This window comes from Zingiber officinale, chromosome 3B (genome assembly GCF_018446385.1).
Source record: "Zingiber officinale cultivar Zhangliang chromosome 3B, Zo_v1.1, whole genome shotgun sequence".
Classification (NCBI taxonomy): Eukaryota; Viridiplantae; Streptophyta; class Magnoliopsida; order Zingiberales; family Zingiberaceae; genus Zingiber; species Zingiber officinale.
In genome coordinates this window covers 131,385,178-131,400,971 of record NC_055991.1, presented here as the reverse complement: position 1 = coordinate 131,400,971, position 15,794 = coordinate 131,385,178, and the positions used below count along the sequence as shown (strand labels likewise).

Here is a 15,794-nt window from a genome sequence, read left to right as displayed (position 1 = left end):
GCATCCTTTGTCCTTGACAAAATTATTACTAGCACTCGGGCAAGTGTATCCCATAAACAAACAAATGAATAAAAAGAATATGATATGTATTGTGTACATAGAAACCCCCAAAATTAAGGTACAAACACTTCTTTTTCATAGACAAAATCATTACCACCACATCATTTTGCACCAACACTAAAGAGTAGTTTATTTCATCTTAATTATCTCTCACTAAAGGTCTATTTTCTTAAGAAGCACTTTCGCATAATCAATTCCTTGAAACCTTAAAATAGGCAACACGTTTAGACATGTTAACCCCTCTTGACCCCCTAGATTAGCTACACAATTAGGAGCAATGAATTCTAATTATTCCAATCCCAACATAATTTACCATGCCTTTATGTTCTCTATCTCTACTTTTGCCAAAGTTCAGTGGGTTGTCATTTAGCAAACTGCACTATATATTTTAAAATGAGTACTAGTATTGTATTATATAAATATTTTAAACAGTGACACTAAGAATCCAACTTGAAATGATGAGACAGGATTCCTTTCGATTGAACACACGTTTTGAAGTCGATTATGACCAATTCCACTTAACATCTCAGGTTCAACAGGTCATCATCTGGGGAAAAACAGCATCTATTACACAATTCTCCTCCTGTGAGATTGAAGATGTAGAACAACCGAAGATGTAGCATAATTGCTAAGTCTGGCTACATGCAGCAATAAAGACGTTTGAAGAACTTGAACAATAGACAGGAAGCAAAAGGATACAAATGTGGTTGCAAGGAATGGAGAATTAAAATGCCCTCGAATTATGCAGTTCAATTTTGAGAATCTTTCATCCCCTTTTCTTGCTCAGAAAAATGGTGCACCGGTAAGCTCTGAAAGATAAAGTGATCCATCAGTTCCAAAGTCAATGGTTAGCCAATCTAAAACGTTGAATCTGGAAGACAATCGCGAGTAGTGAATTCATAAAAATATGGTTGCCAAAAATAAGTTGGTCAACACCAAACACTAAGTGTAGGATACCTTTGCCTTTTAGACATTGCCCATACTCGTAGGTTATCCTTCAAGCATGAAGATTGAATAGAAATTCAACTTTATTTAATCCGACATTTGATATTCGGGTTCCTTTGCTATGAAAGACTATTGAAGCTGAAACAGAATTGAAAAGACGGATAATACAAGTGAATCTTATGAAATGTAATTCTGATTAACTTCTTGAAATTTGATTGATTAGAGAGTGTTATGTTGTGACTCGGGTAACACTGAACAGACAACAAATGAGGTTGCATCACAAGCTGGGTAATATCAACTGGTTGATTGGCGCAGTATCCACATCATATCACACATGATGATGAAGTTCCCTATGGAGGGGATGTAAGCAATACTCCTAATAGTCCAAATGTAGCATGAAAATGTTACTTGGCAAGTGAAGTGATGACAAGAAATTGAACATCCCCAGCAATAAATGGATCTGACAAAGCGACAATCACCCAACTAGGCTGGAGCTGTCAGTGCTTCTCACGCTCACGCTCGCTGTCAGTGCTCCTATTCTTAGTGCCTTGACTAGGTATTTCTATGCTCTCACACCCTCTATAATAACTAGTAAAGTGAGGTAGGATAAATATAGATTCACTCTCCTTTGACATCTCATCCTGTAGTTCTTGTCTGTCCTAAATTTCTTTGCATCTTGTGATTTGCTAAATTACTGTCCAGTTTTACGGTAACAAAGTTTCGTTCATGTAACTGAATTAGGATGTAAAAGGGATCAAGATCTTGTAGGTGACTATTATGTTGGATGAAGAGGGTTAACAGATCTAAGAATATCAACCCATTTTAAACTTAACTCCATACAAATCTCTACAAACAAGCATAACTAAGAAACATGACATAAACCCAAATTGAAGTCCCAACGCTCACAGGCATTTGTAAGTAAGGCTTGATTTGGGCCACATAGAAGGCAAAATGCCAAGATAATATTTGTTGAATTTGAGGTCCAATTAAAACCACCCAAACCAACACCATTCACAAACATAGGATGAGTTGCACTTCGGAATAGCATAGAGGGGGAAAAACTCATATGGAAACTTGCAAATACATAAATATTATTTCAGATGAGACACAACTAACCTAAACAAGTTCAATGTAAGCCATAGGTGCATTGTCTCCACGCCTTGGTAGAGTTCTGATGATTCTCGTATAGCCTCCGTTCCTGTCTCCATATCTATCTGGGACCTCTGCAAACAATGCATGGACAATTTGCTTCTCATATATGAAGCCCAATGCTTGTCTTCTCTTATGGAGAGAACCATCCTTTGCCAATGTTATCATCTTGTCCACAAATTTCCTCATTGCACTTGCCCTTGCTCTGGTAGTTTTTATCCTACCATGTTTTAGTAATTGTGTTGTAAGACCACGCAGAAGAGCTCGACGTTGATCTGGGGGTCTATTGAGTTTTGGAACACGTCTTCCATGTCTCATTGCGTAGAATTTGCTCCCAAAGTCAATATTGCCAAGCATATGCTCAAAGTTATCAACCCCTGTAAAATGCAGAGAAAAGATGACAAATACAATAGTCCAGTAGTGACAACAGAGAATTAAAAGATAATTAATAATAAAATGCAGTAGAGAAAAGTAGAAAACATATAATATGTCGAGTTGTGCCGATGTTGTGTACTGAAAAAAAGGAGAAACATTTAAGTGTTTATTATAGCAGAAAACAATATGGCAACAGCATAAATTAGAAGGGGCAAACCTGAATAGTCTTCTCACTATAGTAGAACCAAAGGGAAGAAAGTAAAAGAATGCAGGAGAGGGAAAAAAGGAACAATAGTTGAAGAAGGAAAGCAACAATTGGGATGAGAAAAATAAATTGAATAAATGAGAGAAAAATGGAATGAGAAGCTAGTGCAAGAGATGGAATACAAAAAAGGGAGGAGAGGAAAGATAAACTAAGATTATACTCATCATGTCATGAACAGTGCTAATTGTTGCAAATTGCGCCGCTGAACCTTCAAGAAGCAAACAATCTTCCTTCAAAGAATGAATGAAATCATTTTAAATACCAAAGAAACCAGCTTGTGAAGCATAAACAGTTGCTTTTATTAACAATTGTGAAGGCAGATTGTGTTCCTACAATTTGGCGTGAGACTAGCTTCATTACACGCTAATACTTTAGGTAAATTAGATGTATCGACTTGGAGCTTGCAGTTGCACTCACAGCTCCTACAATTCCAAAGTCTCCACTTTAGCCTCTCTTTTAATCTCCTTTTGCAAATTCACATGTCTGAAAAATATGAATCTAAAGCTCTTGTTTTAATGCAGGAATTTTGGAAAAGGATCATAAGAATTTGTTACCTGGTTTTGTTTATTAAGTTCCATGTCTTCCAAAACAAGGAGTAAATTTTTGTAATTCAATGTAAACACCTAGTAGGGCCACAGTGGATCTCCAGTTGCAAAATAAGAGAAATTCTCTTCTTTCACAAAGGACGCTACCACGTGCAACCAAGAATCCTAGAAAAATGGATAAAACCTCATATTTTGCATTTTTAACAATGCCTTTTAGTATCAAATTCACAAATGACAATCCTTTTTGACGATCATGATACTAGAACCCTAAATGAGTATATGACTTACACCACAATCAGATAGATATCACCAACAATCACCATAATTCTAACTACTGCTGACCAAATTTAGTCAAACTGGTTAATTTACTTACCGAAAATTAAAGATATTGTCAACTACTAATATATATGGAACCGATAAGAGTAATTCTTCTTCAAAATTTAAGAAAAAAGAGAAAAAGGAAAGGGGAGAATATATGAGCGATGAACTTTGAATGACTTCAAAATTAAGAGAAAGTGAGCATTTGCGATATTTACCCATGCCGACAGAGAGAAGAAGACTCATCGGAGCAAGGCCAGAAAAAGCCTGCAAGGGCACGGACCGAGCACGACCAGAACCCACTCGAGACGACGAAGGGAAGGACGAAGGAGGTGGGAAGCGAACCGAAGTAGGGCGAGGAGAGGGAGACGGGGGAAGAGCGGCCCGAAGAGTGGCCATACTCCACGGCGAGAGCGAAGAGGAAGCCATCGCCATTCAAGATGGAGAGCAGCGGAGAGGGGGAGGGATAAGGCCCAGAGAAAGAAATTGGACCGAGTGGATAGTAAACGTCCTGTCTTTATCGCAGCCCATTATTTCGAACCGCGTCCCTTTGACGATGCCTTAAGATTCGTGCCACTGATATTAGTCCCCGTCTTCGTCTCGCCCCATCTCCTCGATCCTCTCCCATTTCGTCGGCGATTGCCAACGGAGGTCGATCTCTGCTTGGCGCTTGCTCAGCCTTCGTTTGATCAACTCGATTCCTCGTGCTTCGTCTCCGGCCTAGACCTTGTCCATTGCGAACTCCGGACTTCTCCTCACTGGGTACTAGTTCCTCCGACCTCTCTCTCTTTTGCTTCGTTCTGTTGAATCTTTGTGCGCTTTACAGAAACTTTTCGATCGGAAGCTCCAGTTTCCATCTTTATAATAGCTTAATCACGTTGTGCCGATTCGGATGCATTGGATTTCATAACATGCTGAAATAGAGTTCGGTCTGTAGTTTTCCCCCATTTTTTTTTTTTTAGCATTCTCCGTGTGATTTGATATCTTAGCTTGGTTGCTTCACGGTGAATTTGTCCAACGAAAACAGCTATAAATAAGCTGGCAAAACCGTTTATGAGTACAAGAATTTCTACACTCTTGGTATCTATCTTACCTCGACAGAAGGGATTTTGCCCATTCTTTGTTTCTTTTCTTTCAGTTGCATACCGATACTGTCATATATGTCATTCACAGAAGTGGGTGTATTTAGACTCTCGTAGATGTGTCTGTTTATTATTTCCTGAGTATCATGCAATGCTTGTCCACTTATGCTTGTCAATTTGTTATGCTATTAAATTTATATTTATATTTTTTTTGTGCCAAAGAAATAAGATAATAATATTGTGCCACAAGAAGAAAACATTATTCTACTGAGCTATATGTAAGAACAATTGAAGAGGAGTTATTGTATTTCATTATGAAAGAAGAATTAGAACAAATCTTAATCATTACTTCTAAAGATGGGTTTCACCTGTGGTGCTTGAAACTTCTCCATGTACTAAATTAGGAAAACAGTTGAAATCAACTTTTTGATGCTCGATTAGCAAGCCTATGCTTCAACTGGGCTGCTATAAGAAACTTTACATTGGCTATTTAAATGTTCAATAAACAATCAGCATAGGTATATCACATTGGTTTTTTTCTAGACTTTGCCTGTGCTTGTGCTTATTATTCATTGAAATCTGACAAAGTGAAGATGGGAAGATGGGAAAGTTTCTTGAACAATGTTGCTAGAAAATACTGACAAAGGACCAGTTGCACACTTGGTAGCAGTTAGCAGATCTATGCAAGCGCTGGGCTAAATCATCATTAATTAAGCAACCAGTCATCAGTGCCCTCAGTCTGTACAGGCCCGCTGGAACTTTTATAAGATTATAAATCAACATACAATTTCAATGTCTATGACGAATTATAATTTATAATCTTATACAAGTTCTTGTGGATCTATACATGGTGGCAGCACTGATGATTGTTGCATAAACAGTGATGCTTTATCCCAGATCATTGATTAGCAGATTCATTAACCGCTACAAAATGTCCTACTAATCCTTTGGGATTTGTTGTCCTTGGGTGCTAATATTAGCATCAATAGAATTGATGCTAATTTGATTACAGGACTGTTTCTGTTGCTTCATCACAGAATTATGGTTTTGATTATACATATAGCAGTTTTACCCTGTTGATGTATGAAATATGCTACAGAAAATTTTCTAGTGGGGCACATAACTCGAATACTTCCTTTTTTTTACACTTCTCCACTGTGTTAAGAATGTAAGCTTCAGATATAAAACCTTAAATTATTACTGAATACTTCCTTTAGCCACACAAACTTAAATATGTAAGCATAAGTTATTTCTGTTGGATAATCTATTTTCTTTGGCTTCTATTTAATTGATATGTAGGAGAAGAACACTATCTGAGTTCTGAAGTTTAATGGCTCTTGAAGATGATCAAAAAGTTGTGTTATTTACTTGAGATTTTGGTTGACCTCTTATTTTATTATTTTGGTGGAAGTATGGTAATGTATGAATTGTGTACTGATTGAAATGATGTGTAAAAAGTTAAATATATGGTGTAGAAAGCTCATATGAGTATACTGAAAAAATACTCTTTTTTGTACTCATTTTTTTACCCACATTGGGAAGTAATAACATGTGTTATGTTCAAAAAACCAATGATTGTTTTAATTAATGACGACATTAATACATTAATATTGCTACTTTTTAATGCTATTTAATAGTCAAATTTCAATCAGCATGGTGCTGGTATTAATACTAGTAATGCTTCGTTCTTCAGTTATTCACTTCCCATCTTCTTAATCAACATTCCATCTGATAGACAAGGACCCCTTTCAACTGCTTCCTCTGAGTTCATGTTTCTACACTATTGAGAAAAAGTTCTCTTTCCAAAAGGAAAACTAGAAAATGATGCTAGACCTTACAAATAACTTTCATGTAGTTGAGTTCTTCTAAATTCTATCAACACAGCCTTTTAAAAATAGTATCACATCATAATTATATAGATGTTTTAATAATTTCTATAACAACTCACTTACTATGCTTTTGTCTACCCTAACCATCATTAATCTATGTGGTATATTACATTTATCTATCATCTAGTCATGAACCATGTTAGACTTAAAGAAAAGTTCTAGCATATGCGGTCCATGATAACCAAAAAAGCCATTATAAGCTCAGTATCCATGGATGGCTGAATGATCAAGCTGAAAACTTCATCGCCCAAAGTGACAGAATCATTCACTTGTTTATGGATTATATGTGCCACCTCATCACCGTTGCTGTCTAGGATCTTGCAATTTCTTGTTTTGAAGCATCCTTCAGTTCTGAAGTTTGGTTCAGATGAATGGTTGTCAGGACTGTCCATGAACACCTCTGCTTTATCAGCTCTCTGAATAATTGAATGCCTTCTCATAGAAAATACTTCAGTTTTACAACTTGTGTCCATACCATCCTTGTCTTTGAATCCCCTCCACCTGTCGTGCATGCTCAAGATCTGTCATTACGCAACAGGCATGGTTATAAATTGCGTTGTGGCAATTTGTTCAACATGTAAGAAAGTTTCTTTTATAGGCTTATTTCAGTATCATCAACAAAACCTTGCTTCACAGAGTCATTTTTTTGACTTAATTTTGTCTTCTTAATTGCCAACAGTTTTTTCATTAAAGCTTGCTTGTGCGATTTCTATTTCCTTGATAGGTTAAACTAATTTTTGGGGGTATTTATATGTATAATGTGAAGTTGATATGGGTAGGTCAGATGACCTTTAACTTTGGTACTTATAGGTAAAAGTTTTTGAAGGAAAAAGTACTTAATGCATTCTAGCATATCATCCTAAAAGATAGGCTATCCGTGCTACTTTCTTCAAGCATGACCGTATTTTCTGAGAACATTAAAAAGTTTCTGCAGGGAGTTTACGGTCAATCAATATCATATATAAGCTTATTAAATCAGGATAAAAATTCTAGAATGTTTTATTCTATCTAATCATAGAAAACCAGTGTGAAATTTTAACTGCACGTCTCTCAATCTGTAGATTTTGAACTTAGCCTTTGTTATCCGTAGAAATTTTCTTCTGTCTTACCATATTATGGCTATTGAAAAGTGGCAAACTAAAACAACGTTCATGGTATACCTGTGGCCTCAGAGCCATGATTGATTTTCCATCCCCGTTCATGAGCAAAAGCTCTCCTGCAAAACATTTGTGCTTTCTTGAGTAATTGTCAACCCGAAAAGCTAATCTTCCCTTGCTATCGTAAATTGTGAACCCATCTGTTCCTTGAAAACCCATGCTTGACTTGTTCCATACTGTCCATACTGATGGATGACTTGCTATTGTACTAAACTCTTCATCATCATTCCTGCTCGGTCTTGGATGAATCCTAGACATTCTCTCTGTGATCGGATTAAAAGGAAGGGTGCTAAGAACGCTTCTCAATGGTGAGGTTGCCTCTGTCATGGCATAATGTATTTATAGAGCACATACTCTTCAGGGTTATGAATATAGTGGTAGAAGTTGTGAATGATTTGGATTTTGTGATGAGAGGAGAGAGTTGTCTTTTTTGAACTGTAGATGAAGATAATGCCATCAGGAATGAGATTCCAGGTATTCTAATCAGCCGAAAGAACAAAAGCATAGAACTTTGAATACAACCACTGTGTTCATGGTTTAATGAACTTGCTGCTGTGCTGATGCAAGTAGGCAACAGCAGTAAAGAAAATATTCTATTTCTCCCAAATTAAGCAATAAATTGGATCATCTGATACCTCAAAGAAAGTACCAAATGAATTAGTTTCGAAATGAATGTTCTTTTGCAGCCTACTTGTTCACAAGAGTTGATAGCTACAATTTTTTTATGCATCGAATCTTGGTTTATGGAATGGTAACCCATGCAGAGGTGTCTTCGCATTTCATCTTGGCTGAAAATTCTTTTCTTTGGCTTGTAAAATTTGTTTTTCTCATGGCAGGTAAAGTAGCTAGTTGTAAAGGAAAAAATACAGCCCAGATAATGCTGATAGGCAGGATCTAAAATGGAGGGTGCATTAATCAGAACCAGCCTTATGACTTTACCCATTTGAGAAACGAGATATTGTGATGGCTACAGCTAAACTGATGCAGCACTGCTACTACTAGAGAGTAGGGGCTTTAACTTGTATAATTAGCACATTAAACTGGTGTTTCATCAAGCCATGTTAGCTGAAATCATTTTGTTGAGAGGCTAACTGGGATTAATATTTTTTTTTTTAAATCATTTTGTTGAACTGTGGTAGATCCATTTTCTTAAAAGCTCGTTTTTCCCCAGAATTTTGATTTAGCTATGTTAGAATTTTGGAATATCACACAACTTCCGCTAGTCTGATTGATGTAATTGGAGAACCTTTGGCTTTTTGCTGTCTCTAGATGAACGTGATCCACTTTATTTTATTCTCCAGCTCTGTGCAATCTGTGCATGCACTATTTTTTCACAACATTCATCAAGCTTCGAGTCCACAAGCCTTTCCGTGTGCTTAAGTTGATGGATTCCTTCACTGGCTTCACATGCAAGTTGCAAGGCCTCAAACAAAAAAAAGGAGATGCCATGGAACTTTGAACTTTTGCTAGTTTAATCCCACAATGCCGAGATGCCACACTAACGCATCTTATTGTACAGGAATTTTTTTTATCATTTTGTTTTGTTATTTATTACCTTCATTTCCTCTTTGCATCTGGTCCAATCTTTGGATTTTTTTTTCCTTTTACAATTGTATGCCTACTTAATTTAATATTTTCTTTTTCTTTTTCTTTTAATATTTTTTTCACTGGAGGCTAGAATTTGGTTGAGGGAAAAAGGTTCATGAAAGGAAACCAAAGGCATCCTTCTCAAAATAATGGAGATAAAAGAGGGGCAGGGGGATACATGTATGCATCCGAACTGCAAAATCGCAAGAAGGAAGGCAGGGTTGAAAGTGGAACCTCGATTCTGCTCTGGTTCGCAACTGACCTAGAGTGAGCTCTGTTGTCCGCTTCAAAGGAGAAGAGAGGGATTCGCAACTGACATTGAAGGGTTTTAGTCCCACATCGCTGAGTCGAATTAGGAGAGTGCAGACGGATGTGTATAAGAAAGGAGATGTGTGCAACATTTAATCATACTTACCTGGACGGGGTCGACGGGCGATCAAGAAGGCTCGTGGCCTAAATCAACGACTTCCATTGCACTTCGGAGGGGCGTTGGTTTACCATCTCCCCAAGTGGGAGAATGGACGTCATAATTTGTGATAGAGGGGGTACGCGCTTGCGCGGCCCCTGCCAATAAAAATTAAAAAATTTTGTTTAATTATGGGTGTCTTCTCTAGTATTTTTTCACTTAGGGTGCAGAGCTCCTATATTACAAACGGCCTTGAAGATTTCACCACGACGGACAGTTTGTCTCACGAGACGTAACTTCATTAATTAGAAGATTAAAATTAGTTTTTAGCCAAGTTCGGTTTGCAGCGCAAATATAAATCAATGCAACCAGATAACTCAGTGCCCATGTTTAACCATCTCCAATACGTATTATAATTTTCATACTATTTTAGTATAAAATATTATTTTAGTTCCACGTCATAATACATAAAAAAAATATAAATATAATTTTCATACTAAGATGATACAATTTCAGCATAAAATATTATTTTAATTCCAATCCATTTACATCATATTACACCAAAAAAAAATCTTTAGAATATGATAATTATTATATTTAAAATTAATTTTTCATTGATATTTAATATTTTATTTTTTTTTAAATTCAGTATTCAACTTTTATATATATATATATATATATATATATATATATATATATAAGTTTTAATTTTATTATATAATTACTCAAGCATAAATATATTTTAAAAATATTATAAAATCATACACAATTAGGATAAAATATTTTACTATTTTTATTTAAAACAAACAATGATAATTAAAAATATAATATTACATGATTTTAACATTCAAAATTACTATATTGTTTCCATAAATACTCAATTAATACATTTCGAAAGGTAATATGAACTTCTTTGTCTTTGATTTGACTGTATCGAGCTAAAAACTCTTCAAATTGAGTACTATCATCTACTGCGGGCTCAACATCTGGAGTCGGCACCTCAAAGTATTCCACGATTGGTGCATTTAAATCAAGTTCATCTTCAATTATAATATTATACATAATAATACATGATATCAGTATATCATGTAAAATATTTTTCTACCAAAAACGTGAAAGTCCTGCAATAATTGCAAAGCGTGATTGGAGCACGCCAAATGCTCGCTCAACATCCTTTCTACACGCTTCTTGCTTCATTGCAAATAATTTATTCTTTCGATCTTGTGGAACATGAATCATTTGAACAAGTGTTGACTATTTTGGATATATACCATCAGCTAAATAATAACTCATATTGTACTCTTTTCCTTGAATGACATAACGAGCAGGAATAGTAATACTTGCAGCAAGATTAGCAAAAAGATGAGAAGACTCAAGTACATTAATATTATTGTTCGATCCTAGCAACCCAAAATACGCATGCCAAATCCACATATTATAATCGGCTACAACTTCTAGAATAATTGTTGGTTTTCCACTACGACCAGAATATTGTCCTGCCCATGCTGTTGGACAATTTTCCATCTTCAATGCATGCAATCTAGGCTATCTAACATACCTGGAAAACTTCGTTGCTCACCAATATGAAGTAGCCTAGCAACATCGTGAGCATTTGGAGATCGTAGGTACTGCCAAAATAGTTGTCATGATTACTAACAGCATCACAGATTCGCATAAATAAATTCTATCTCATTCGGAATATTCTTCGAAACATTGCATCGTTATACAATGCATTTTCGGCGAAATAATCATTGAATAGATTATGATCAGCAACTTCACGATTACGATTTGATCATATTATGACCAAGAATTGAGCCTCGATGCATACTTTTGTTGCTTCCTTCATTGAGATAATTCAAGATAATTTGATTGTTGGTAGAAATCACCTGAGCGATCAGTTGTTGCCTTGCACCAAAACTTTCCGTATAGTTATTATCATCAGAGCTTGAAGATGATAAATTTAATGAACCTTCAATGTTGTTAATCATTTTCTGAGATAATTGAATGGATGAGGTACATGTTACTTATGGGGTATGTATTTATAATGTATGTTATAAACACATTTGGACATAATTGTACATATAACGTGACACAACAATGATAACATCGGGACAAGTTGAGCAAGTGACATGACCGAGCACTGAACACACAATTTTGTTTGTCCATATAACGTGACCTAACAATGAACACATTTGGACAAATTTACACAGATGACGTGACACAATAATGACAACATCTGGACAAGTTTAGCAAGTGACATGACCGAGCATTGAACGTACATTTCTGTGTGTCTAGATGACATGACCTAACAATGAATACATTTGGATAAAATTACACAGATGACATGACACAACAATGACAACATCGAGACAAGTTGAGCAAGCGACGTGACCATGCACTGAACACATATTTTTGTTTGTCCAGATGACGTGACCTAATAATGAACACATTTGGACAAATTTGCACATATGACGTGACACAACAATGACAACATCGAGACAAGTTTAACAAGCGACGTGATGGGGCATTGAACACACATTTTTGTGTGTCCAGATGACGTGACCTAACAATGAACTTATTTGGACAAATATGCATAGATGACGTGACACATCAATTACAACATCGGGACAAGTTTAGCAGGCGACGTGACCAGACATTGAACACACATTTTTGTGTGTCCAGATGACGTGACCTAACAATCAACACATTTGGACAAATATGTACAGATGACGTGACACAATAATGATAACATCGGGACAAGTTAAGTAGACGACGTGACTTAACACTGAATCAAAATTTACATAATTTTATATTCATATTTTTTTCACTATATAATGACTTACCAGATATTGGTATAACGCATTTTATGTCAACAATTTTCGTGAGAGTTTCTCTTCTACTAAAATGAGTGCAACCCCCTGACAAGTTTCATACTCATTTGAAGAAGATAAACACTTATGTCATGTTTAATTACCTTCATATTTCACAAAATCCAATCATCGGGATCAACCAATCGAAAGATCAATTCTGGGCAAGAGTTGAGAAAGAGTTTCATGCAGATCCGAATTTTGTGCATCATAGCCGACCGCCAAGATCTTTGCAAAAAAGAATGTTTTTTACGCTAAGTGCAGTATCCAAAATGAAAGGTTGCATTCTACAAATTGAAGATCTGAATCCTAGTGGAGCATCCGAACAAGATATTGTAAGTTACTTTGCTCATATTTATGTTAGACTATCTAAATTTTAAAATCAAAGTCTAAATTTATTAATATATACCATTGTCTTCATAATTGATGTTCAATTATTTTCTTGCAGTTAACTCGTGCCAGAATGTTATTTGAGAAGACCCAAAATATACAAAGGGTTTCAAATTTGACCATGTCTGGAATATTCTCAAAGACATTGAAAAATACCGACACTATGAATATTGCATGCATGAAATCGCGACAATAAAATGTTAATGATGATTCATCTGAACAACAATTCTCCGAGGAAGCATTTAATACACCTTCATCTCCTTATGTGTCTGCTTTTGATCTTAATATCACTTATTCAAATAGTGGTGCTACTTCTAATAAACGACTTTCAGGGGTGAAAAAAGCAAAAATGAAGAAAAAGAATGATGAACAAATTGCAAAGGTAATTAATATTAATGCTCAACTTGTTGAGACAATGAATGCAAGTGTTGTTGCTACTACAAAAATGACAGATACTATGCTTTACAAGGAAGAAACTAAAATTTTATTCAAAGATTTGAACTTAATCTCTAACCTGATGATGTGTGAATATATTCACAATGAGTAAATTAGAATTATACAAAAGAGAATGCAAGTACAAAGATCTCAATCAATTGCACATCGTGGAGAAGGATCTCAAACATCTCTAATACAGGGAGAAGGATCACGACTCAATCGATATCAGGGTGAAGATCAAGAATCTTAGAATCCTACGAATATTTTCAGATAATTTCATAATTATTTTAACGGAATGGGGAGTGATCTGCTTGAATATTAGTATTATAATGTTATTAAAGTAATTTTATGTATGCTTTATTAGTATCGTTTTTACCATATACTTGTTTGTTAAACTTAGTTATTCATGTTTTTAAGTTTGTATTAGTAATATTTTAATTTAATGTCATTACTATCTTTATTTTCTATGTCAATGTAATGGGTAATGTATTTTACATTTATGCATATATTTTTTTTTAATATTTTATTGTATTGTTTTTATGAAATTAGTGATAATTTGTAAATGTAATTATAATTAAAATATAATAAATAAATTTAAAATAATAATTTTAATAAATTAAATATTTACAATTATATATAATAAAATTTAAATATGTTATTAAATACACTTAATTTAAATTTATAATAAATAATAATTACATTTAAATATCTTATAAGTAAAGACAAAGAAAATAATAATTACACATTAATTACATTTAATTTTATTAATTATATAATAAAATTAAAAAAATAAAAACTCTCTCCCACACCAAATATATGGTGATGCACTATTCATCACACCATATTTGGTGTGGAATTTGATGTATGGATTAGAGTTTTTTTTGGTGCTAATTTGTCATCAAATTTGATGTTTTGATGATGAATTAGAGATGGTCTAAATAATTTGAAGCTAATGCATTTGTTATTCAGAAACAGAGCTCCTCTGCAACATATCGTCATGTCATTTGGGAATCTATTCGATGGCCTCAACGTGACAAAGCTAACCCAGAAGGCCATGCGAATCTCCACTCGGAAATCACATGAACATGAAATTAATAGGCCTTAAATGAATCACACACCTGCAAGGCAACCATTGATCCCTCTCTCTGTATGATCTCAGCACCGAAAGGTGGAACTTCCTGGTTCATGAACCACCGTGAAACAACAGTGACAATGATGATCAATACCACGAAAAAGAAACGCAGGGTTGTGGATGGGAACTCGAAGATGCTTTGGTTCGCAAATCGACCCGGAGGGAGCTCTGTTGTCCGTTTCAAACAAACAAAGGCATCCTTCTCAAAATCATGGAGATAAAAGAAGGGCAGAGGGAATACCACGTAGGCTAGTGAAATGAGCACATTGCTGCATTCGAATCGCCATGAAACAACCGCGATGATGATCAAAATCGCGAGAAGGCAAAGTTGAAAGTCGAAGCTCGATTCTGCTATGGTTCGCAACCGATCTTAGAGGGAGTTCTGTTGTCAGCTTCCAAGGAGAAGGGAAGGATTAGTCACATTCACGGGTTTTAGTCCCACATCTCGGAGTGGAATATAGAGAACTCAGACAGACGGTATAAGAAACGCGCTGTGTGCAACATTGGATCATACTTACCTGGACGGGGTCGACGGGCGATCAGTAAGGCTCGTGGCCTAAATCAACGGTCTCCATTGCACTACGGAGGGGCGTTGGTTTACCATCTCCCCAAGTGGGAGAGTGGACGTCATAATTTGTGTTAGAGGGGGTACGCGCTTGCGCGGCCCCTGCCAATAAAATTAAACTTTTTTATTTTAATTGAACTAAGACCTTTGCCAATAAAATTGAAGTTTCTTTTTTAATTGAACGAAGAATTTAGAGAGGCCAATTTCGTGAATTAGGCATAGATAATTCATGATCTATCCTTTAGGGGGTTTACTTTTCTTTTACATGATATTGGAAATTTTCCTTTGATGGCAACAATGACAATTAATATTTTAAACTTTATTCATTCTTTTCTCATCTCTTTATTAGATAAATTCCTTTCAATTAATATTTTAAACTTTATTCATTCTTTTCTCATCTCTTTATTAGATAAATTCCTTTCAGATGATAAAATCGGGAATTGAATATCTAAATAATAACCTAAATATCTTACAAATAAAAGAATATCGTAACCCTAAACTTATTTGACATCCTTAATTGCTATAAAATATTGATCACAAACATAAATATCAAGAAACTTATTAAATGATTTAAAAATATAAGATTTGAAGATTTTATATTTTGCGTGCGCTGGAAGTCATGCATGC

At 35.2% G+C, this 15,794-nt stretch overlaps 2 protein-coding genes, 1 long non-coding RNA gene and 2 other non-coding genes across 6 annotated transcripts; 3 read left to right on the top strand and 2 right to left on the bottom strand.

Annotated features, from left to right (window-relative positions):
* Positions 1–533: 533 nt before the first annotated feature.
* Positions 534–4,152, bottom strand: LOC121967782 (50S ribosomal protein L17, chloroplastic). Of its 2 annotated transcripts, none has more exons than XM_042518228.1 (3): positions 3,876–4,151; positions 2,122–2,531; positions 534–869 (listed from the first exon to the last, which is right to left on the bottom strand). In XM_042518228.1, the coding sequence occupies exons 1-2, from the start codon at positions 4,090–4,092 to the stop codon at positions 2,122–2,124; spliced, it is 627 nt and encodes a 208-aa protein (XP_042374162.1). In that variant the 5' UTR covers positions 4,093–4,151; the 3' UTR covers positions 534–869. The 2 variants fall into 2 exon arrangements, with proteins under 2 accessions (XP_042374162.1, XP_042374163.1); XM_042518229.1 differs by having other exon boundaries at positions 849–1,143; positions 3,876–4,152.
* LOC121967784 lies at positions 4,121–8,958 on the top strand. The gene is made up of 2 exons (XR_006107851.1): positions 4,121–4,419; positions 8,622–8,958. It is a non-coding gene; the product is annotated as an uncharacterized LOC121967784 (long non-coding RNA).
* Positions 6,546–8,131, bottom strand: LOC121967781 (protein LURP-one-related 8-like). Its single transcript, XM_042518227.1, has 2 exons — positions 7,789–8,131; positions 6,546–7,149 (listed from the first exon to the last, which is right to left on the bottom strand). Exons 1-2 carry the CDS (start codon positions 8,110–8,112, stop codon positions 6,787–6,789), a joined length of 687 nt encoding a protein of 228 aa, XP_042374161.1. The 5' UTR covers positions 8,113–8,131; the 3' UTR covers positions 6,546–6,786.
* Positions 8,959–9,779: 821 nt separating the features above from the next.
* On the top strand, positions 9,780–9,940 carry LOC121968687. Its single transcript, XR_006108262.1, has one exon. It is a non-coding gene; the product is annotated as a U1 spliceosomal RNA (small nuclear RNA).
* Positions 9,941–15,112: 5,172 nt separating this feature from the next.
* LOC121968688 lies at positions 15,113–15,273 on the top strand. The gene has a single exon (XR_006108263.1). It is a non-coding gene; the product is annotated as a U1 spliceosomal RNA (small nuclear RNA).
* Positions 15,274–15,794: the final 521 nt, after the last annotated feature.